A 25581-nucleotide genomic window follows, 5' to 3' on the forward strand; every position below is an offset into this window, starting at 1 on the left:
TTGGGAAATATTTGTAGTAAATCTCCATATGCTTGTCTACATGTTTTTTGACTTGAGATCAGAGAAAACTCTTAAAGATGAAGTCTGTGTAAAATTATTTGAACATTGATTTCCAAGCAATATTACATAGACATCTGTGTCAAAATTCATACTACAAGAATACAGTATAGCATTTTAATATTCTCTTTGTACTTAAACATGGCAGGTGGTGTTGCCAAGGGAAAAGGTGAGCCATAATGGAGTAAATTAGCTGAATCCAAGTTATAAATGTCCTTTGAAAAGTGAGCATAAAGCCTGTTTTTGAACAATGAAGACTTGAGGTCTTTTAAAATGTAGCCAAATCCAAATGCAAAGAACAAATCATGTATGCATTTAGTTCAGTTTTGAAAATCATTTTCTTACCTCCTTTGACTTTTCTTCTTCTTCTTCTTTTTTTTTTTTTTTTTTTTTTTGCTTAAGCATTGTTCCCTTTTAGGAAAATTTAAATGTAACAGTTTTTTGTATGCTGAAACATAATTTTTTATCACCAACAAAAAATTGTAGGAAATCACATTATGATGATGAAAAATGTAGTAAACTCCTCGTAGTACATTATCTCTAAGTGAAAAACTGGCTATCTCATGCCATAGTTCCTGAATTTGAATCCTGGCTTTGCTCTTGATTCTAGCTTCCTGCTAATGCACACTCTGGGAGAAAGCAGGTCAAGGCTGAAGTGGTTGGGACCCTGCTACCAACGTGAGAGACTTGGACTGAATTCCTGGGTCTCAGCTTCCATCTGCCCCTACTCTGTTAGTTATGGACATTTTCAGAGTGAAGCAGCATGTTGAGAGTGAGCCAGTGATTGCAATTCTCTGTTCTCTCAAGTAACAAATAGATGAAACTTAATTTTGAAAAGCAATTTGCAATGAATATCACCAACAAAATGTGTCTTTCAGAGCATAGTGTTTCTATACTCTTTTTTTTAGCACGGTGCTCTCCTATCTGTATTTGATTTTTTATTTACAAACTTTTTAAAGCAATGATAATACTTTTAGGACTTAAACAGTGAATCAATATTGTCATGTAATACTTTCTCAAAACAAATTACACATAAATAAAGAAAAAGAAAATGTAAAGAAATCCTCATAGGAATAGAGAAAGCTGTACATTTGTTTTACACCTCATGAGGGAGGAAGAATGTCAATTCAGGTTCCAACTTTTATAATATTAAATGGCTTTGCTTGTGCCTTGAAAATGGAGATATAGACATGTGGTGTCTAAGGGATTCAGTTATTATGAATATTAAATAATACCAGTGTATCTGCTAGGAAATTGAAAATTGCAAATAGTTTCTTCTCAGATGAAAAGCTCCTGGTCATATAAAGCTAGCTGCAGTTGTGTTTCTTTGTCATCTTTCAGGTATAATCTCCTGGTGCTCTCCTTAAGAGAGGACACAGTGATAGTCTTGATTCTTATCTGGAGGTAGTCAGCTGCCCAGACAAGGGGCTATATGATCTTCATTTTTAGGCTGGCAGGGAACATTTGGATGGCCTCAGATTTTCTTTAGCTTCTTTGATGAGGCATCCAAGTCATCCTCACTGAGGGAAGGCAAAGGACAAAGAAGAAATGTCAAGCTTATTGTAAAAAAACAAACAAACAAACAAACAAACAAAACAACTAAATTATAAGCTTCAGGAAATCAGTTTTACAGATAGAAATTCTTAAATTGAAGGAAAATAATTGCTTCAATTTACTTACTTATCACTGCTGTTCATATACATGGAGTGCTAGAATCCCAGTTAATACTGCAACCCTTTTGGAGGTTTGGACATGTCACTCTTCTCTTTCTTCCCCATGCATCTTTATTCTTCCCTCACCAAATTCAGACTTCTGATATCAATGCTAGTTTTGTTTCTCAAGAATAAGTTCTTTGAATTTATTTGAGGACATATATATTAATTGCAATATATGTTTTTAGCTTAGATATATCTAATTGTGACAGAAAGTGGCTGTTTTCTTTACAAGCATAATTGCCCATGAAATTAATTCTGATAGCTGTGTAATTGACATATGATAAAAACAATAAATTCTTAGAATCCAGTAAGTTCATGCTATGCCCTTGGGAATGCCAGTGTTACCCAATGTGATCTTTTTTCTGTCATTCTAGTCCAGGAAATTGACTCAGGTATTCATTGCACCCTTTTCCTGACCAAAATTAAGAGATTGAATAAGACAGTAGAGATCTTTGTGTGATATCTGACAGTTTTTCTGTAATTCTTCAAACCACTTTTGAAAGTCAATTTTAAGCATTATTTTTATTTTTTATTTTATTTATTTTTTATTTATTGACAAATAGTAATTGTACATATTTATGGGGTACAGTGTAATATTTTGATACATACATACATTTTAATGATCTTATTAGGATAATTAGCATCCATCACTTCATATATTTAAGGTTTTTGTAGTGTGAACATTCAAGAATCTTACTTCTAGCTATTTAAAAGAACATAGTATGTTATTGTTAATTATTATTACCCTACTGTGCAATAGAACACCAACAGGATTGTTTTCACAATAAGAAAAGAAAAATTTTTTTAATTCAATAAAAGTAAAACTTTCTGAGCTTTGGCTTATCTATCTATATTTTTGATGGAGTTAACTTTGGAGAAGAACTCAAGAATGGTGCATCTTTTGTGAGCACTTAGGCATTACTGAAGCTTATGATACATAGATAATGTCTTTCACTTAATACATTAAAGCAAGGTAAATCTTTGTGATCAAGTTTTACTATTAACTCTCATAATCCAACTCTTGCATGGGAGGTCTTGCATGGGATGTAAGTGCACAGTGACTCCTATTATTTAGAAGTTAACACTCTTACGTACGAGGTCAGTGATCACCTAAGGCTCTTGACATGATCTGCTTAGGCTATGGAAGCCTTTTGAATCTACAGACTCCTACAGCATTTGGACAAGGACACAAGCAAAGTGGAAGTTCTCTCCTTCCTTCAGAGAAAAGTACATGCTGCTTTGCTGATCACTTCTTTCTGTTGGGGTCTCACCCACAGAAGTCCTTCATGCAGGGCACTTGGCCACAGTGTTTTGACTTTCCATTCCTGACCCGCTCTAATTGGTTTTTCAGATAGACCAGAAGGCCTTTAGGGCTGATTCTGAGGTAAGAGTTAAACATTATTTTTCTAAATTCTGATTCTGGCAAGTTTATGTAAGTAAGGAATTTTTCACTTTAGCTCAACAAATATTGTAATTTACTATCCTGGAAAAATTCAGTTATATAGCATAACATTTGATTTTTGATAATTTTGAAAATTTTTGGATGTGGGACACTATTTTTCAGTGTTAGATTTATCAAGAAAACACTCTAAAGTCAATTTTCTTGACCATATCATACAATCCAATACATACTTCATAACTGCGAAGTTTGGTCTCAAATAGAGACACAAAATCAATAGTAATTCCATTACTGAATCTTCACTTCCATGGGATATCAAAAGCGGGCAACAAAAGATTTCTATCGCTTAAAAGCATGTTTAGATATTAAGAATATATTCATTAAAGTTATTTAGATAAATTATTATCTTAAATGATGCTTCTCACTGCTGTTTTACAAGCATAAAAAGTGCTCTTTCCTAACATTTGGTTTATAAATCCCAAAGGACCTCAAGGTGCTAATTCTAAGATGCTCTGCTTTCACTCCAGGGAGTGATTTTAGCTTGTTTGTCAAAGGTTAGTTGGTTGTAGATGAGAGAGTTAATTTCTGGGGGTTCTTTCTATTCCATTGGCCCACATGTCTATTTTTTTTAACATTTATTAATTAATTTATTATTGTATATATTTGAGAGAGAGAGAGAAAGAGAGGGAGAGAGAGAGAGGGAGATCTCCCATTCACTGGTTCACTTTCTATATATCTGCAGTAGCCAGGACTGGGACAGGATGAAGTCAGGAGCACTGAAGAGAATCTAAGTCTTCTATGTGGGTGGCAGTGATTGAACTCTTTGGGCCACAATCTGTTGCCTTCCACGGTGCACATTAGCACAAGGCTATAATCAGATGTGAAACCAGGACTCACACCCAGTTACTCTGATGTGGGATGTTGGCATCCCAAGTAGTGGCATAACCAGTATGCCACATGCTCACCCAAGGAAAACTTTTTAGAGGAGATCACCTTTAATTTGAGAGATGATTGACAAAGCAAGGAGGGGAAAAAAACCAGTGTAGATAGATAGAAACCACCAGCCTAGAGATTCTGAGCTAGGATTCAGAAAGAACAAAGAATATAGAGAAGGGCAGGTGACTGTGCACAGTGAGTTCAAACAGTAGGGGTGAGAATGAGGAACACACAAAAGGAACCAAGTGTCACGATGCCCAGCCCAGCACAGGATCAGAGCAGCCTGTGAGGATATCCGGTTAGTAACACACCAGCATGAGACTGCTTAGTTACAAGACCCCAGATTTTTCTGCCTACCCATCTGGAGGCCCTAGAAAGGCAACAGATTAATAATGATTTCTCCCAACTTGAAAATTCAATTCTTATTTGTATCTCTGAGTTATATTCTTCTTTAATTTTGTTTTTAAGGCTAGGTCTTTTTTTTATGTTTTCTATTTCTTTTTTTTTAACTTTTTTTTTTTTTTTTTTTGACAGGCAGAGTGGACAGTGAGAGAGAGAGACAGAGAGAAAGGTCTTCCTTTGCCGTTGGTTCACCCTCCAATGGCCGCCGCTGCAGCCGGCGCACCGCGCTGATCCGATGGCAGGAGCCAGGATCCAGGTGCTTTTCCTGGTCTCCCATGGGGTGCAGGGCCCAAGCACCTGGGCCATCCTCCACTGCACTCCCTGGCCATAGCAGAGAGCTGGCCTGGAAGAGGGGCAACCGGGACAGAATCCGGCGCCCCAACCGGGACTAGAACCCGGTGTGCTGGCGCCGCAAGGTGGAGGATTAGCCTATTGAGCCACGGCGCCGGCCCTTTTTTAACTTTTATTTAATGAATATAAATTTCCAAAGTACGGCTTATGGATTACAATGGCTTCCCCCCCAAAACGTCCCTCCCACCCACTACCCTCCCCTTTCCCACTCCCTCTCCACTTCCATTCACATGAGGATTCATTTTCGATTCCCTTTATATACAGAAGATCAGTTTAGCATACATTAAGTAAAGATTTCAACAGTTTGCTACCACACAGAAACATAAAGTGAAAAATAATAGATGATTTTTTAAATGATGATGAAATCAGATCAGACCTATTTTCATGTTTAATTCCAGTGAGAGTCAAGTTGGGAATTGATAATTTCTTCTTCTTCTTCTTCTTCTTTTTTTTTTTTTTTACAGAAGATCAGTTTAGTATACATTAAGTAAAGATTTCAACAGTTTGCACCCCCATAGAAACACAAAGTGAAATATACTGTTTGAGTACTCGTTACTGATCGTCCCTGATCGATGACAACTGACTGAACACAAAAAAGGAAACCTGTTGAAGTGAAATGGACACTATGAGAAATGGTGACTTGATCAGCATAGCCCTGACTGTTAATGAACAACTTAATACATTATCCCTCTTAGTAGTTTTTTTTTTTTGTCTGTTCTACTTAATATGACTGGTTTAATTCTGTAATTAATACACAGTTATTCTTAAGTGCTGAAATTTAACTGAAATGTGATCCCTGTTAAACATAAGAGTGGGAATAAGAGAGGGAAGAGATGTACAATTTGGGACATGCTCAAGCTGACTTGCCCCAAATGGTAGAGTTAGAAACATACCAGGGGACTCCAATTCAATCCCATCAAGGTGGCATGTACCAATGCCATCTCACTAGTCAAAGTGATCAATTTCTGTTCACAATTGATCATAATCAAAGGACTAAGAGTCAAAGGGAGCACATAAACAAGTCTAGTACCTGCTAACACTAACCGATAGAATAAATAAAGGGGAGAGTGATCCAACATGGGAAGCAAGATACTCAGCAGACTCATAGAATGGCGGATGTCCTAAACAGCACTCTGGCCTCAGAATCAGCCCTAAAGGCATTCCAATCTGGCTGTAAAGCCCATGAGAGTATTTCAGGCATAGAAAGCCAAGACACTCTGGCAAAAAAAAAAAAAAAAAAAAAAAAAAACCTAAATGAAAGATCTCTGTGAGTGAGATCCCAGTGGAAAGAACAGGTCTTCAAAGGAGGTACCTTTCTCTGAAGGGAGGAGAGAACCTCCACTTTGACTATGACCTTGTCTGAACAAGATAAGAGTCGGTGAACTCAAGGGGCTTCCATGGCCTTGGCAGCTCATGACAAGAGCCTAGGTTGATTACTGATGCCATAAACAAGAGTGTCAATTTGTAAAGTCAACAACAGGAGTCACTGTGCACTTACTCCTCATGTAGGATCTCTGTCCTTAATGTGCTGTACATTGAGACTTAATGCTATAATGAGTACACATGTCTATTTTTCTACCCATACCAGATTGTTTTGAATTTAATAGCCCTGTATGGTATAGAAGGACCATACCTCAACACAATCAAGGCATTATATGATGAAACCACAACTGGAATCATATTGAATGGAGAAAAGCTGGAAACATTTCCACTGAGATCTATAACCATACAAGGATGCCTACTCTCACTATTACTATTCAGTATAGTTCCTGAAGTCTTAGCCAGTCATTAAGCAAGAAAAATATATTAATGTGATATATTAAATGTATTAGAGGGATAGAGATTGGAAAGGAGGAAGTCAAATTACCCCTGTTTGCACATGACATGATCCTATACATAAGGAAGCCAAAAGGTTCCTCTAAGAGATTATTGGAAGTCATCAGAGTTTGGTAAAGTTGTGGGAAATAAAATCAATACACAAAAATCAATTACTTTCATATATACAGACAATGCCCTGGCTTAGAAAGAACTTTTAATATCAATTCCATTCACAATATATAAATTTATATTGGAATAAATTTATCTAAGGATGTAGAAGATACATACAATAACAATTAGAAAGAACTAGACAATACAAAAAAATAGAAAAATCTACCATGCTTGTGGATAGGAAAAATTAGTATAAAATATTCATAATAACCAAACCAATTTACAGACTCAGTGTAATCCAAATCAAAATACCTATGACATTCAGCTCAGATCTAGAAAAAATGATCCTAAAATTCTTACGGAGTGGGTGGCATTTTGATACAGCAGGTAAATGTGCAGCCTACAATACTGGCATCTCATATAAGCATAGGTTCAAGTTCCAGCTGCTCCATTTTCAATATATATCCATGCTAATGGCCTGGGAAAAGCAACGACAGATGACGAAGGTGCTTGGGCCCATCACCCACATGGGAGACCTGGATGAAGGTCCTGGCTCCTGGCTTTGGCCTCACCAAGCACTGACTATCATGGCCATCTGGGGAGTGACCAGCATATGGAAGAGATCTCTGTTTTCTTCTCTCTCTCTTTCTCCATCTCTCTCCCTCTCTCTCTGTAACTCTGATTTTCAAAATAAGTCAATAAATCCTTTTTAAAAATTCACATGGAAACACAAGAGACTCCAGATAGCAAAAGTAATCTTAAGCAATAAAAACAAAACCAAAAACATCACAATGCTAGGTTTCAAGACCTACCTCCCGTATGCTTCCAGTTTCTTGCTACTGTGTACCCTGTGAGGCCGCAAGTAAAAACTCATGTACTTGGGTTCCTGCCACACGTATGGGAGACCTACACTGAGTCCTGTGCAATTGGTTCCAGCATGGATAGAACTTCTCTGTAGTGGTCACTTGAAGAGTGAACCTGAGAATAGAAAATCTCTCTCCCCCTTCGCATTTTAAGTAAATAAAGATTAATCATGGAAATAAAAATATGTAGAATAACTTTTAAGCATAATTGTGTTGACATGTCTACTGATGGAAGCCTCCTTTCATGAAAGTATTACAAATTTAAAACGACTAAGGTAGGACTATCTAGAAAACGAGAGATGTGTTTCTCAGTAATAAGATCTTTTTCATGTTTTCTTTTGTGTATGTAAGTACAGAAATTTCTTTTTGCATTTCTTATAGCTGAGGAACAAATAACACTTCACATAACAAACTGTTGCTGTGTTTTCTTTCTATTTGGTAAGTCAGCACGCTTTAGAGGAAGCGGTGCTGACCTGGCTTAGTGAAGCCTGCGTGTGGTTCTTGGCTTGTCCCTATATTGACCATGCGGTTATGAAGTCTTAATTTGAATAGCTATGAGAATTAGGGCTACATAGGTGAAATGGCTTTTCTATATTACTCAAAATAATATTTTGTTACTTATTTAGAACATTTGAAAGCAAGTTACTCTTAAGCAAAAGTTTGTGCACATTTCCTTCCATATTTGAACCTTTTAGCATGTCAAAAGTACATGATAAGAATGAGACTGAGTAACTAAGCACGTGTGCATGCTAGTTTCCAAAGTGCTTTCTTCACTGTAAAACATTCCCTGACATTTAAACATAATTTGTCCTTAAAAAGTTTAAATTCAGTCATAAATCTTATCTAGTAGTTATTTAAAACAATATTTTAATCCTAAAAGATTATCTGTAGATCTTAGAAATATTGACATTGATATAATTATAGATTTCTGTGCTTTCTATAATATGATCTTACCAATAAAATATTAGGTGCATTTCTTGCTTCTATGTTTTCTCTTTCTAATTTACAGAGATTATCAATATGAATGAAATTATCTTCAGGGCTAATAAAATTGAAATTCTAGCCTCACCTCTTTTCTGTCTGGTTATACAATTAATTTTATAAAGCATTTTTGGAAAAATATCAACTATTAAAACAATATGCATCAAGAGAATACAACATTTCTACATAGCTTATAAATCTTTTCTAATAGCACAATAATGACTCCGTTGATTATATATACAAAATACGACTGCAAGTCTTCAGTTTCTATCTGTGCAGTTTCACTGTCTCTTGTGTGTCTAGTCACTCATACATATGTATTCAAAGGTGCATAGAGTGCACAGCCATTTTTGTTAAACAAATGAATATGTTTAATATATTTTTCTAAACTCTAGTCATTGGTACTACTGATATTTATATAAAAGCTTCCATGGATATCACTTCCAATTAAAGAATGAATAATATTTAATAGCATGGATTTCTGTTTAATATATAAATGTCACATTTATTGGATAAATAAATGAATAAATACTTAAACTATGTATATTCCATTTATTTTACTTTTTATTTTTTGACTTGATTTATTTTGGCATAACCCATATTTTCTTTTTATATTTTATTTTCTCCTACATTACACTTTGCTTTATGAGATTACAAAAATAAAAATATCTGCTTTTGTATGAAACATGTTTTAAGTTTGCTTCACATAATTTATATAATTTATAATAATTAACGTTCAGCAACCACAGGGAGAGAATTGAAAACTGTGATGCATTCATATGTACATTCATAGATCAATGTTTTTCTACCACTTGAATTTTTGAAATTTTCTAATTATCTATTCTTGTAGCTGTAATAGTGAATAAAATGAGAAAAAAGCCCAGTTCTGACTGAATTTACATTCTACCATGGGCAAAAATATTAATAATATATAACAATATAAAGAAATATCAGTATAAATTTTCACTCTAGTCCATGTAAAGACACTTAGTATATGGTGCAGTCACCTGGGAGGACACAGAATGCTTCTTGTAGGAAATGTGGGAGATATGACAAATAGGAGCACAGTACGCAAAAAGGTTGGAGAGGAGCCTTTCAGCAGGGAATAGAATGTACATAAGGTATTTTGGTAGGGTTTGAATCCATTCTCATGATTGCAATTGCTGGCTAAGCATTTTTCACAATGAAGATATTTGAATGCAAAAATAAATACATTTATAAATTAATTCCTGGTGTGTATTATTGTTCTGTTAGTGTCGGTGTTATTGCTGTTAATACTTTTTGTGTTTATCTGCATATTACTATAAACCAACAATTTAATTTCAGCTTCTTGTTCTGGACTGAATGGGGACAGATGCCGTGCATTGGAAAGGCTCGCTTAGATGGCTCAGAGAAGGTTGTCCTTGTAAGCATGGGGATAGCATGGCCAAATGGCATCTCCATTGACTATGAGGTCTGTTGGATTTCTTTTAAGTTTTCAAAATGAATTAACTGCCAACTTGCATTAGTCTACTTTTAGTGTTCCCTTATTTCTTTAATAAAGCAATCAAAACCAGGTTGTAATATTACTTTTCAATCGATCTTTAGGAAAACAAATTGTACTGGTGTGATGCTCGCACAGACAAGATAGAAAGAATTGACCTTGAGACTGGAGGGAATCGTGAGATGGTGCTGTCAGGGAGCAATGTGGATATGTTTTCAGTGGCAGTCTTTGGGGCTTACATCTACTGGTCTGACAGGTAATTTATTTTTTTCATAAGTATTTGAGTCTCAGACTGTTCTCTCCGTGCCGGTTGCTTTACCCTTGTAGATTTAGTCATTCCTTAGCAAGGTCAAAGGAAGGATCTCACAAAGCCATGCAATTTACGCAGAAGAGGCAGCTCTCTTGCTAGTCCAGACTCGAAGCATTTCAATATCACAGACTATAGTGGCTTTCTTTCCCTTCCCATGGGTTACTCGTTATCTTTAACTTAAATGACAGTTTGTTTTAAGTTGTTGAAGACTGCTGATCATGTATGTTCAACTTCTTGGCAGAGCACATGCTAATGGGTCTGTCAGAAGGGGCCACAAGAATGACGCCACAGAAATGGTAACCATGAGGACTGGGCTTGGAGTCAACTTGAAGGAGGTGAAAGTCTTTAATCGAGTAAGAGAGAAAGGTCAGCATTCTTAAAGGAATTTATGATAAGCAGTTGTTTGCACCTATATGTTCCACACATTCAGTAAACTTTGTATACAAACTATTCAAAAAATTGTACTGAACTTGGACAGCCTTTTTTCTTGCCATATTTCAAATTATTTTAATAATGAGTGAACATAGCATTTACATTTTATTAAATATTATAAGCAACCTGGAGATGATAGAAAGTATAGGGGAAGATATAGGTTTATATTGAGCAAATACCTCAATTATATCATTTTATATAAGAGACAGAAGCAACTGGGTATTCTGGTACCTAATGAGGATCCTGGAACTAATCATCTACAGAGACCAAGGGATGTCGGTTTTATCTTATTTTCCTCTCTTTCTTTTATTTTTAAACATTTGTCAAACCTAAGTAATGGATAAAATCTCATATAAGGGTAATTTAAAATTTTCTGAAAATGGAATTAAAATGATACATTTAGTTTGGTGCAGAAAACTTTATATTTTAACCTTCTAATTTCTTATGGATGTCATATAAATATAATATCCATTAAAATGAATGCACAGGGGCCCACATTGTGGCACAGTAGGTTAAGATTCTGCTTGAGATGCCAACATTCAACATCTTAGCACCAGTTTGAGTCCCAGCTGCTCATTTTCTGATCCAGCTCCCTACTACTGAACCTGGGAAAGCAGCAGAAGATGGCCCAGGTACTTGGGCCCCTGCTACCCATGTGGGATACCTGGTTTGAGGTCCAGGCTCCTGGCTTTGGCCGGGTCCAGACCTGGCTATTGTAGGAATTTGGGGAGTAAACCAACAGAAGGATCTCTCTCTCTCTCTCTCTCTATCTCTCTCTCTCCTCTCTGTTTCTCTCTCTCATCCTCCCAAGTATTGCTTTGTCTTTCAAATAAATAAATAAGCAGATTAAAAAATAATTTATGATAGATCATACTTGTACATGATAGCACATGGACAAGGGCATTTTACATATTTTCCTTGTCTTTTTTATAGGCTTGCACTAAGTAATACAGAAAAACTCAATAAACATTTGACAAAAAAGACGTGATTAACATCTGAAAAAGTAAAAAGCAGCTGAAATTGTTATGTTGGTTTACCCATTAAAATACCAATTTGTTCAGGCTCTAAAAGATGATGCTTTTAGTATGAGATGCTTCTGAAGTCGTAATTTCCTTAATACATGTATTATGAAGCTGATATGATTTACAATCAGTGAAAGAAATTGTAATTCATTATAGAGAGACATAAAACTTTCAGAGACAATAACAGATCCAAACAAAACTTAACCAATAGGAAATTCTTTTTTTGTTTGTTTGTTTATACTAATTAATGAACCCTCTACCTAGTGTAGGGTTATTTTATGTGTATAAAAATTAACTGAAAATTGATCTCTGTAAAAAAAAATAACAATGGGAAAGGAAGAGGGAGGAGGAAAAATGGTAGAAGTATGGGTAAGAGGGAGGTGGGAGGGAAAAAAACATCATGTTCCCAAATCTGTGTATATTACATGCATGAAGTTGTATTCATTAAACAAAATTTAAAAAATAAAAAAAAATGTGGTCATCTTAAAAAAAGGAATCCTCTCCCAAAAAAGACTTTTTTAAAAAATTTATTTGAAAGCAGATTGATAGAGAAGGAGCGACAGAGAAAAAGATATTTGATCTAGTGGTCCCCAAAAAGATGCAACAACCAGATGTTAGCCAACCCTATACCAGGAACTAAACACCTCATCCTGATCTCCCAAGGGTTGGAGGGGTCTTACTTGGGACATCATCTTCTTACTCCCAGCTGCATTAGCAGGGAGCTGGGCTGGAAGCGCAGTAGCTGGGACTCCTATCAGTACTCTGATATTGGATGGCTGTTGTCACAAGCAGTTGCTTAACCCGCTGTGCCACATTGCCAGTCCTGGATGAAAAATTCTTAAAAAACATATTATACCTTCATTCAAACGTGTACTAAAATTTTATCCCCAACTGGTTTAGAGGCTATGCACATTGGGCCACAAATTTCTTTGTGAATTAAATACTTCAAAAACACAGAGTTTAAAGCAGTCTTTGTGTGTGTGTGTGTGTGTGTGTGTGTGTTTCTCTTGTTGAAATCAGTTCCTATTTTGAGTGATTCAGGTACTTGTGCCAAAAATTGAAATATATAAAACCTATTGTAATATCTGTATCAAGTTACAAAGTACTTATATGTTTAATTGACTAAGAGAAAATTTTAATGCTTTTATTTGAATAGTGAGGAAAGCAGAAGAAAATGAATTTTCAAGTAAGAAATCTAAGATTTTAAGCCACTGTGATTTAAAAAGAAATCAGTACTTGATAGTGCTTTTTATTTATTGATGAGTCACTAAATTAAGAATAAAAATTAGAATATTCAGCAATGTATTTTTTGTATTTCTATAAATTAAAGCATATAAAAAAAAGAAAAACATAACCCTGTGTGTGTGTGTATGTGTGTGTTTGTCTGTGTATGTGTATCTTTTCCTTAGGAACTAATGTTTGTGCCAAGGACAATGGTGGCTGCAAGCAACTCTGCCTTTATCGAGGACATTCTCGAAGAACTTGCGCTTGTGCCCATGGATATTTGGCGGAGGATGGAGTTACTTGCCTCAGGCATGAAGGCTATTTGCTCTATTCAGGGAGAACAATATTAAAAAGTATACATCTTTCTGATGAAACCAATTTAAATTCTCCAATAAGACCATATGAGAATCCACATTATTTCAAGAATGTCATAGCTTTGGCTTTTGACTATAAGCAAAGAAGAAAAGGCACTAACCGAATCTTTTACAGCGATGCCCACTTTGGAAATATACAGCTTATTAAAGATAACTGGGAAGACAGACGAATAATTGTTGAAAGTAAGTACAATTTTATTAAGTAGTTTGGTGGAGATGAGTCTCACTTGGATTACAACAGAAATAGTGGTCAATGCGTGTAGCAACTACATTTCCCTAGCGTTTATATTCAGTAGTGCATGTGAATATGTCTTCAGACACCCCCAATCCAGATGTCAAAGTATCTACCAACTGCTAGCATATACAGCATGCATATTGTGATATTGACTTACAATCATAGAAATTTTAATTTTTCTTCATAATGTTTCTAAAAATAAGTGCATTAAAATTCATGGAAGATAATTTTTCATTATAAACTATTTAATTGATTTTCTTCCAGTGAATTAAATTGAATATTTAAGATTATCTGGCTAATAATATTCAGTTAGTTGTATTTCTCAATAAAAGTCAAATTATTTTGTGTGTGTGTATGTATACATACATGTACTTAATTGTAGTAGTATGATGAGAAAATGTTATTATAGAAGTAATCTAATGTTTTTAATGTTTACTAGGACATTCTTATTCGTACTTAGCCTTCAGTGTGAATTACCCATATAATTCAGAGAAACTTCATTTTTGTGATATTTTGCAAAGATCATCTTCCTATTCCAGATATACCATCGACTTGTATGTGATTTCCAAATAGTCTACACTTTTAAATTTCATATAATGAGTCAATCTTTTATTTCTTTGCTTTAAAAATGGCAAAATAATGTGTGCATTGATTATAAGTTCTTCAGGTAAATTCCTTCCTCATTATTATAGACATCAATACAGTTAGCTGACGCCAAATTGACAGATGTCGTGTCTCCATATTTTCAGGATGTATGAATATATTACTTTAATTATAAAAGTGCAATGATATTAAATGCATTATTCACCTAATTGCTTTCTTTTCACTTAAAAGACATATTGCAAAGCTTTCATTTTGATGCACAGACTCCATCTTGTTTCTTTGGAAGCTGTTGCCTAGTTCTCTATCAAGGGCAAACTAACTTCTCTGATATTTTTAATTGTCTATAGGATCTCATCATTCTATACAATGTCAAAAAGAACATATATGAATATGCTTATTCACAGATATAAGTATGTATTTCTCTTTTGGCATAGAATTACAAGATGAATGATAATAAAGTAATGTGTATTTCTTATAGATGATCATATTTCTCTATAAAAAGACCGGATCAAATAGCATTTACATATACTGTTTATGGAGAGGCTTTTTCCCTTTCACTTTTTCTAATAATGATCTTTTCTATTTGAGTAGCTTATGAAAATCTAATATGTAAAAACTGTGGTCTTGTATTAATGGGTATTTATACATTAACTAATAAAATCTAGCATCTAATCATGTTTATCCTTATGCAAAATAGGATTTTTAGGTCAAATTGTTATTGTTATCTTATGCTTGTCACTCTCCATTTTATTCTTTTAAACATTGAATATTCTTCACAGTCCTCTTTGCTTATTAAAATTCTACTCTGCCTTTCTAAATCAGTTCAACAAACCACTTTAGAAATATACCTTTTTGTTTCTTTATTCTCTAGGTTACCATACCTGTTGATAAATTGTTGCCAATTTGTGTATTTCTGGCACATGCCATTTTGCCGTGTGTTTGTGTGTGTGTGTGTGTGTGTGTGTGCGTGTAAAAGATATTCTAGCTCTACTGGCCATGGAATTAATATATATTTGAGATTTATTAATTGGCTGCATGTGTCTCTATGAAAATGTACACTATAATACTCTTAGCTCCTCTGTTTCCCCAGACTGGAATAATTCAGAGGTGAAAATTCCCCTATTATAAGATATCATTAACTTATTTATCTTCTATGCCTGAGGTATGACTACATAACCCTGAAGAAGCCATAGCTTAGGGAAGAAAACCATAAGTAAACAAATACTGATTTAAAATTTAAAATAGATACACAATATAGTACAGGTCTACAGAACAAAAATATACCTGGGGAAAAGCAGAGAATCTCAAGAAAGTTTGAAAAAAAATGTTTTATACTGAGTTGCATGGAGTAAAGGTAAAGGGTTTACTTTTTCTCTGCCTCCTCTTCTGCTCCCACTACCTGACCCACCCAACTAAGGAACTCCTCTATCTATCTATCTATCTATCTATGTATCTAACATGTGTGATTTTAATGAGTTTTGCTGTACTATTTAGTGGCACTAAATTACCTTTTCAGTTTTTTTGAAAACTTCATCACTTCAAACAGAAATTTGTTTAAGCAGTAATTTCCCATTCTCTCTTTCTCCAGCCTCTGGTAGCCACAAATCTATCTGTATCTGTTAATTTGCAAATTCTATGTATTTCAGTAAGTGGAATACTGAAATATTTGTCTTTGTGTATGGCTTTCTTTACCACTGATCATTTTTTTCAAAGTACATTCATGGTATAGCATGTATTTGAATTTCATTTCTTTATGTGACTGAATAATACTCCAAGATAAGTATACACCACTTTTTGCTTAGAATGTGTGTGTGTGTGTGTGTGTGTGTGTGAAGCTCAAGCTGACTTTAATTTGATGAAGTAAAAAGGCCATGTCTGACTTCAGAGATAGATACCCTAATAGGTTTTGTGGTATTTCTATTTTTTATTATTTAAGTTATACAAGTTTCATATATTTCATATATAAAGATTTAGGAACAAAGTGGGGCTTCCCTTCCCTCCCACCCACATTCTAACCCTGCCCCTCATCTTGGATTTCCATTCTTAATTTTTATGATGATCTGTTATCAGTTTACTTAGTGATCTTATAGTTATCCCTACTCTAAGTAAAGGAATTCAGCAAATAATATGAAGAGAAAGAAAACAACAAAAAAAAAGATTGTTCCTCAGTGGAAGAGACAGGGGCTATAAACAATCATCCATTCTCCAAATGACAATTTCACTTGGATACATTACATTTCAGATATTTATCATCAGATCAGGGAAAACATGATATTTGTCTTATTGGGACTGGCTTATTTCACTAAGTATAATGGTTTCCACTTGTGACCATCTCGCTGAGTAGTACTCCATAGAGTATATATGCCATAATTTATTTATCCATTCACTAGTTGATGGACATATGGGTTGATTCCATATCTTTACTATTGTGAATTGTGCTGCAATGAACATGGGGGTACAGATATCTCTTTCATGTTCTCTTCTGTTTTGGGTAAATTCCTAGGAGTGGGAGGACAGGATCATTTGGTAGGTCTATATTCAGGTTTCAGAGGTATCTCTACAGTGTTTTCCACAGTGATTGTAGCTGTTTACATTCCCACCAGCAGTGGGTAAAATTACCTTTTCCCCACATTCTCCCCAATTTTTTTTTTTGATTTCTGTATGCTATCCATTCTAACTGGGGTGAGGTGAAACCTCATTGTGGATATGATTTGCATTTCTCTGATGGCTAGTAAACCTGAGCATTTTTCATAAGTGTCTGTTGGCCATTTGAAATTCCTCTTTTGAGAATGCCCGTTTAAATCCTTTGCCTATTTCTTTACTGGATTGTTTGTATTGTTGAATTTCTTGAGCTCTTTATATGTTCTAGATATTAATGCTTTATCAGTTGTGCAGTTTGCAAATATTTTCTCCAGTTCTGTCAATTGCCTCTTCATTTTGCTGAGTTTCTTTTGCAGGACAGAAGCTTTTCAGCTTGATACAATCCCATTTCTTGATTTTGCCTTTGATTGCCTATGTTTCTGGGGTCTTTTCCAAGAAGTCACAGCCTATTCCAATGTCTTGTAGAATTTTCTCCATGTTTTCTAATAATTTGAAGATATCAAGTCATAGATTTTGGTTACTGATCCATTTTGAGCGGATTTTTGCGCAGGGTGTAAGATAAGGGTCTAAATTCAAACTTCTACATGTGGAGATCCAGGTTTTTGTTTGTTTGTTTGTTTGTTTGTTTTTGTTTTTGTTTTTTTTGACAGGCAGAGTTAGACAGTGAGAGAGAGAGACAGAGAGAAAGGTCTTCCTTCCATTGGTTCACCCCCTAAATGGCCACTACTGCTGGTGTGGTGCGCCGATTTGAAGCCAAGAGCCTGGCGCTTCCTCCTGGTGTCCCACGTGGGTGCAGGGCCCAACCACTTGGGCCATCTTCCACTGCCTTCCTGGGCCACAGCAGATAGCTGGACTGGAAGAGGAGCAACCAAGACAGAACTGGTGCTCTGACCGGGACTAGAACCCTGGGTGCCAGTGGCGCAGGCAGAGGACTAGCCAAGTGAGCCGCGGTGCCTGCCGAGATCCAGTTTTTACAGCTTCATTTGTTAAAGGGACTGTCTCTGCTCCACAGATTGATTTTAGCTCCTTAATCAAAGATAAGTTGGTTGTAGATGCATGGATTGATTTCTGGAGTTTCTATTCTATTCCAATGGTTTATAAGTTTATATTTGTGCCAGTACCAGGCTGTTTTGATTGTAACTGCCATTTAGTATGTCTTAAAATCAGGTATTTGTGATTACTCCAGCTTGTTTTTATTGTATAAGATTGCTTTGGATATTCAGGGTCTCTTGTGTTTCAAGATGAATTTCAGCATTGTTTTCTCTAGATCTGAGAAGAATATCATTGGTATTTTGATTTGGCTCTCATTGAATCTGTAAATTGCTTTTGGTAGTATGGACATTTAATGATGTTGATTCTTCCTTTTCATGAACATGGTAGGTTTTCCATTTTTAAATGTCTTCTTTTTCTTTCTTTAGTGTGTTTTGTAATATTCATCATAGAGATATTTTACATCCTTGGGCCAAGCACCTGGGCCATCCTTTACTGCCTTCCTGGGCCACAGCAGAGAACTGGACAGGAAGAGGATCAACCGGGACAGAATCCGGTGCCCCAACCAGAACTGGAACCCGGGGTGCTGGCGCTGCAGGCACAAGATTGTCTTTTGCTGTATCCCATAGGTTTTGATATGATGTATTGTCATCTTTATTTTTTTTCATACATTTTTGACTTCTCTTTTGATTTCCCCTATGACACACTGTTATTCAGGAGCATATTGTTCAGTCTCTATGTGTTTACATATGTTCTAGAGATTCTTGAGTTGTTGACTTCTAGCTTTATTCCATTATGGTCTGAGAAGATGCATGGATTGATTTTTTATTTTTTTTGAATTTGCTAAGATTTGCTTTGTGGCCTAACATGTGGTCCTTCCTAGAGAAAGTTTCATGTACTGATGAGAAAAATGTGTATTCTGCCACTGTGGGTGAAAGGTTCTGTAGATACCCATTAGGTCATTTGGTCTATATTGTTGATTAACTCTGTTGTTTCCTTGCTGATTTTCTTTCTGGTTGATCTGTCCATTGCTGAACAGGGGGTACTTAAATCCCTCATTACTATTATATTGGAGTCTATGCCTCCTCTAGGTCTATTAACATTTTTAAGTATCCATGTGCCCTGTAATTGGGTGCATAAACATTTAGTATATTCAGATCTTCCTGTTGGATTGACCCCCTAATCATTACATAGTGCCCTTCTTCATCTCTTTTAACAGTTGTTATGTTAAAGTCTATTTTGTATCATAATAAGACAGCAACACCAGCTCTTTTTTGGTTTCTGTTACCATGAACTATCTTTTTCCATCCTTTCACTTTGAGTCTGCATGTATCTTTGTTGGTGAGATGTGTTTTATGTAAATGGCAAATAGATGGGCCTTCTCTTTCAATCCATTCAGCAGGTCTGTATCTCTTAACTGGAAAACTGAGGTCATTAACATTCAAGGTGACTATTGATATGTAGTGACTTGGCCCTGCCATTTTTTCTGTATATATTCCTATTATTTACTTTATATTTCTTTTGTATTTCTACTGGTGTTTCTCCTGCCTTCTCATTATTTCATAATGATGGTTGTCTTTCTATATTTCTGTGTGTAGCACATCCTTAAGCATCTTCTGTAAGGATGGGTAAGTATTAACAAATTCTTTCAATTTCTGTTTTTTATGGAAGGTTTTTATTTTGCCTTCATTCATTAATACAAGTTTTGAAGGTTGTTTTTAGGTTGACATTTTTTTTCTTTTAAGACCTGGACTATATTTCAGCATTCCCTTCTGGCCTAAAGGGTTTCTGATGAGAAGTCAGCTGTGAGTCTAATTGGCAATCCCCTCTCGTATTTTTCTTGTTTCCATTTTAGAATCTTTATGTTTTACTGTGGAAAGTTTGACTACTGTGTGTCATGATGAGGATCTTTTCTGGTCATGTCTGTTAGGAGTTCTATGTGCTTTCTCTACTTGAACATCCCTTTCTTTCTCCAAACTTGGGATGTTTTCTGTAATTATTTCAGTAAACAGACTTTCTGTTCTCTTCTCTTTCCATTCCTTCACGAAATCCTAGGATCCATATGTTTGGTAATTTGGTAATATTTCATAGATTTCCAACACTGTTTTTAAGTTTTCCATTTTCTAATTTTTTTTTGTCTGACTGCAAGGTTTCCAAAAATTTGTCTTCTATTTCAGATATTCCTTATTCTGCCTCATCAAGTCTGCTGTTAAGACTGCATTTTTTATTTAATCTATTGAATTCTTCATTTCTAAAATTTCATTTTGATTTTTCTTTATATTCTCAATTTCCCAGGAAAAATTTTCATTAATGTCATATATGGTTTTCATGAGTTCGTGGATTTGCTTCTGATTTTTTTTTTTGAGTAATCCTTTGATTAATTTTCTAAATTCCATTTTGGCATTCCCTTGATCCCTTCATCTTCACATTCTGATATTGAAATGCTGTTGTGTTCTTCTGGGGAGTTCATGGTGACATCCTTATTCTTGTTTCTTTAATTTTGACTCTTTTTTTGACATTTGTGGAGTTGATTTTTACCTTTTTCTTCTGTTGCTGTTTATCTTTGGGGTCATGCTTCGGTGGCTTTGTGGAACGTCTGTCCTTTCAGTGAATACCAGGAGGTGTGCAATGGATCTGGTCCTGGAGCTCTGTCAATATTTTTTTTTTTGACAGGCAGAGTGGACAGTGAGAGAGAGAGACAGAGAGAAAGGTCTTCCTTTGCCGTTGGTTCACCCTCCAATGGCTGCTGCGGCCAGCGCATCGCGCTGATCCGAAGGCAGGAGCCAGGTGTTTCTCCTGGTCTCCCATGTGGGTGCAGGGCCCAAGGACCTGGGCCATCCTCCACTGCACTCCTGGGCCATAGCAGAGAGCTGGCCTGGAAGAGGGGCAACCGGGACAGAATCCGGCGCCCTGACCGGGACTAGAACCCCGTGTGCCGGCACCGCAAGGCGGAGGATTAGCCTATTGAGCCACGGTGCCGGCCACTCTGGTCAATATTATAGGGTGGGGCTAGTTTCCAAGGTAACACCCATGTTGGGTGTGGTAGAACTCCAAAGCCAGCCATGCCTTTTCACGTAGCCATAGAGGCCCCAGCGTCTTAACACACAGGGTTCCCACAGATGCTGAGGGCAAAAGGGCACCCCTGTCTCTCATAGCTGCCTGGCTACCTTCCCACCAAGCTCTGAGGCAGTGGGGGCTGAGGGCCATTCCCTCTGCTGGTAGGTCTGGATCACTTTAACATACTAGAGTGACTGGCCTAACGCCTGCCTGCTGCTGCTGCCAGCATTGTGTTCAGATGTCCTGTCTCAGTGAGCTGTTTTGTACATTCCTACAGCCTTTGGAGTTGTACTGTTTTAAAATTGCCCAAGACCTCTCTCAGCTGAGTCATGGGTTCTGTTTTGGAGGGACTGGTTTGAATTGGCTGTCCCCCTTCACTTCCACTAGTACCACTGGCAACCTCCAGCTCCCCATGCACCAGTCTGGACCCATGCCATACTGTTTCTGGACCTATTCCCATGGGTTGGTGCAGACCAACCTCCCCCACCTCACCACACCCCTCAGAAATGTCCCGGCTCCAGCTCTCTGTGGCTGCAGTTCTCTAGGTACACTTTAGCACTCGCCTCGCAGGTTCAAACCATTTCCCCTCCTCTCTTGTGACTTCCTGTGGGTTTTCTCTCCACTTCTCCACCAAGCATGTACCTCCAACACTATTCTTCCCACTGTTTCTTCCTAGCCCTGCAAAGCATGCTGCTACCTAATCCACCATTTTTTAACTTTTGTGGTATTTCAAATATTTTTCTTTGGTGGCAAATTAAATGAAAGCATACTTAATCAGTATATGTTCAACCAAACCATTCTACTCCTCCCCTCTAGTATCATGACAAGTAAAATCAGTAACATTTTAATGACTGTTGATATTAAGTCACTTGTTTAGGGATGAAGTGGCTCTAGGATTTGCAATGAATGAGGAAGGCATTCAAATCCCATTCTGCTATTTACTTACTGTGTACTTCTGAGTGTCAGTACCTCACCAACAAAATAGAAAACGAACTCATAATTTTTTGTGATGGTACAAGAGATACACTACATAAAGAACTTACAGATAAGCATAATTTTAATTTAATATCATGTATTACTGCATTTGTGGGCCATGTAGGATAATTATCATTGTTTTAAATTATTTTTAGTATATTTACTAGAGTTGTCAAAAATAAGAAACACTTATAGAAATTAACAGATATATGAGAGTATATTTATGTCTGACTAGAATTTTAAGAGTAATTAAGAACAGTATAGGTGGATAATTACATGAAATTTTCTAAATGTTCTGCTTACCACCAGCACCCTGCTAAGAAGTTGCTATTTATTTCACCAGTGAAATCTTACTTTATTGTTTTGTTGGAGATTTTATCATTTGACTTACTTACCAGAACAAAGAAGAAAAACAAAACAATCTACAATGAGAAATGGAGTTTCTGGTATATATAAACATATAAGTTAACATGTGGAATTTTTTTCTGTCTGGGTATTTAATTTTATTAAAAGTGGACCAATATATTTACTTTTGTGAAATCTTTAACCAGTCACCAAAGAATAAATTTACAGAAATTTGATTAAATATTTAAAAATATCCCATTAGCAATCAGGGAAATGCAAATCAAAACCACAATGAGGTTTCACCTCACCCCGGTTAGAATGGCTCACATGCAGAAATCTACCAACAACAGATGCTGGCGAGGATGTGGGGAAAAAGGGACACTAACCCACTGTTGGTGGGAATGCAAACTGGTCAAGCCACTATGGAAGTCAGTCTGGAGATTCCTCAGAAACCTGAAGATAACCCTACCGTTCGACCCAGCCATCCCACTCCTTGGAATTTACCCAAAGGAATTTAAATTGGCAAATAAAAAAGAGGTCTGCACCCTAATGTTTATTGCAGCTCAATTCACAATAGCTAAGACCTGGAACCAACCTAAATGCCCATCAACGATAGACTGGATAAAGAAATTATGGGATATGTACTCTTTAGAATACTATACCGCGGTAAGAAACAATGAAATCCAGTCATTTGCAACAAAATGGAGGAATCTGGAACACATCATGCTGAGTGAAATAAGCCAGTCCCAAAGGGACAAATACCATATGTTCTCCCTGATCGGTGACGACTGACTGAACACCAAGAGGGAAACCTGTTGGAGTGAGGTGGACACTATGGGAAATGGTGGCTTGATCAGCATAGCCCTGACTGTTAATGAACAACTTAATACATTATCCCTCTTAGTAGTTTTTTTATCTGTTCTACTTAATATGACTGGTTTAGATCTGTAATTGATGCACAGTTATTCTTAAGTGTTGAAAATTAACTGAAATGTGATCCCTGTTGAACATGGTGGTGGGAATGGGAGAGGGAAGAGATGTATAATTTGGGACATGCTCAGGCTGACTTGCCCCAAGTGGTGGAGTTGGAAGCATACCAGGGGATTCCAATTCAATCCCATCGAGGTGGCATGTACCAATGTCATCTCACTGTTCCAGGTGATCAATTTCAGTTCACATTTGGTCATGGTGAAGGGACTGGGAGTCAAAGGGAGCACTTAGACAAGTCTAGTACCTGCTAACGCTAACTGATGGAGTAAATAAAGGGGAGAGTGATCCAACATGGGAAGTGAGATACTCAGCAGACTCATAGAATGGCAGATGTCCTAAATAGCACTCTGGCCTCAGAATCAGCCCTAAAGGCATTCGGAGCTGGCTGAAAAGCTCATGAGAGTATTTCAGGCATGGAAAGCCAAGACACTCTGGCAAAAGATCTCTGAGAGTGAGATCCCAGTGGAAAGAACAGGTCATCAAAGAAGGAGGTACCTTTCTCTGAAGGGAGGAGAGAACCTCCACTTTGACTATGACCTTGTCTAAACAAGATAAGAGTCGGAGAACTCAGAGGGCTTCCATAGCCTTGGAAACTCATGACTAGAGCATAGGGAGATTACTGATGCCATAGACAGGAGTGTCAATTGGTAAAGTCAACAACAGGAGTCACTGTGCACTTACTCCTCATGTAGGATCTCTATCCTTAATGTGCTGTACATTGAGATTTAATGCTATAACGAGTACTCAAACAATATATTTCACTTTGTGTTTCTATGGGGGTGCAAACTGTTGAAATCCTTACTTAATGCATACTAAACTGATCCTCTGTAAAAAAAAAAAAAAAAAAAATTATCAATTCCCAACTTGACTCTCACTGGGATTAAACATGACAATAGGTCTGCTCTGATTTCATCATCATTTAAAAAAATCATCTATTATTTTTCACTTTATGTTTCTGTGTGGGAGCAAACTGTTGAAATCCATACTTAATGTATACTAAGCTGATCTTCTGTATATTAAGATAATCGAAAATGAATCTTGATGTGAATGGAAGGGGAGAGGGAGTGGGAAAGGGGAGGGTTGTGGGTGGGAGGGACGGTATGGGGGGGAAGCCTTGTAATCCATAAGTCGTACTTTGGAAAATTTTATGCATTAAATAAAAGTTAAAAAAAAATATCCGAGAGCTAAAAATATCTGTGCAAACATGATTGAGATTCAGGTAATTTTTGTTGCCATATATGGGGAGAGATAGGATGAAGACACTTAACAATTCATAAACGTTTGACCTGGGGTTTAAAAAATGAGATAAGAGATACATAGATACTCAAAGTAATTCAACATCTATTAAGTGGTTATAATACACAATAGATTATGAGCTTGGGTGAACAAAGATGAAAATGTCTCCTCTCTATCATTGATGAGTTCATAGTAACAGAAAGAGGAAAATAACTGGTCTACTTTTTTTACCTTAAAGGTCTAAAAGCAAGACCTCTGCTACAATGCTGTTGAAAACATACACATTTATGTCATCTGTGACTTTTTTTTAACTTTTATTTAATGAATATAAATTTCCAAAGTACAGCTTATGGATTACAATGGCTTTCCCCCCTCCCCATAATTTCCCTCCCACCACAACCCTCCCCTCTCCCGCTTCCTCTCCCCTTCCATTCATATCAAGATTCATTTTCAATTCTCTTTATATACAGAAGATCTGTTTAGCATATATTAAGTAAAGATTTCAACAGTTTGCACCCACATAGAAACACAAAGTGAAAAATACTGTTTGAGTACTAGTTATAGCATTAAATCACAATGTACAGCACATTAAGGGCCGAATCCTCCACTCGGAGTAAGTGCACAGTGACTCCTGTTGTTGACTTAACAAATTGACACTCTTGTTTATGGCATTAGTAATCACCCTAGGCTCTTGTCATGAGTTGCCAAGGCTATGGAAGCCTTTTGAGTTCACCGACTCTGATCATATTTAGACAAAGTCGTAGTCAAAGTGGAAGTTTTCTCCTCCCTTCAGAGAAATGTACCTCCTTCTTTGATGACACATTCTTTCCACTGGGATCTCAATTGCAGAGATCTTTCATTTAGGTCATTTTTTTTTTTTGACAGAGTATCGTGGCTTTCCATGCCTGAAATATTCTCATGGGCTTTTCAGCCAGATCTGCATGCCTTAAGGGCTGATTCTGAGGCCAGAGTGCTGTTTAGGACATCCACCATTCTATGAGTCTGCTGTGTGTCCCGCTTCCCATGTTGGATCATTCTCTCCCTTTTTTATTCTATCAGTTAGTATTTGCA

General features: G+C 36.5%; 1 protein-coding gene across 9 annotated transcripts in view; it reads left to right on the forward strand.

Moving 5' to 3' along the window:
- Window positions 1-25581, forward strand: part of LRP1B (LDL receptor related protein 1B) — a 2140503-nt gene that overhangs the window by 1577939 nt on the left and 536983 nt on the right. For all 9 annotated transcript variants that reach the window (XR_007920674.2, XM_051849575.2, XM_051849574.2 and 6 more), the window contains 4 exons: window positions 9960-10086; window positions 10221-10372; window positions 10668-10792; window positions 13290-13661. Coding sequence is in view for 8 of the 9 variants with exons in the window: in XM_051849575.2 (XP_051705535.2) it covers window positions 9960-10086; window positions 10221-10372; window positions 10668-10792; window positions 13290-13661 (776 nt within the window). In the remaining variant the exon portion in view is untranslated. The remainder of the gene's footprint in view (window positions 1-9959; window positions 10087-10220; window positions 10373-10667; window positions 10793-13289; window positions 13662-25581) is intronic.

This window comes from Oryctolagus cuniculus, chromosome 3, assembly GCF_964237555.1.
Source record: "Oryctolagus cuniculus chromosome 3, mOryCun1.1, whole genome shotgun sequence".
Classification (NCBI taxonomy): Eukaryota; Metazoa; Chordata; class Mammalia; order Lagomorpha; family Leporidae; genus Oryctolagus; species Oryctolagus cuniculus.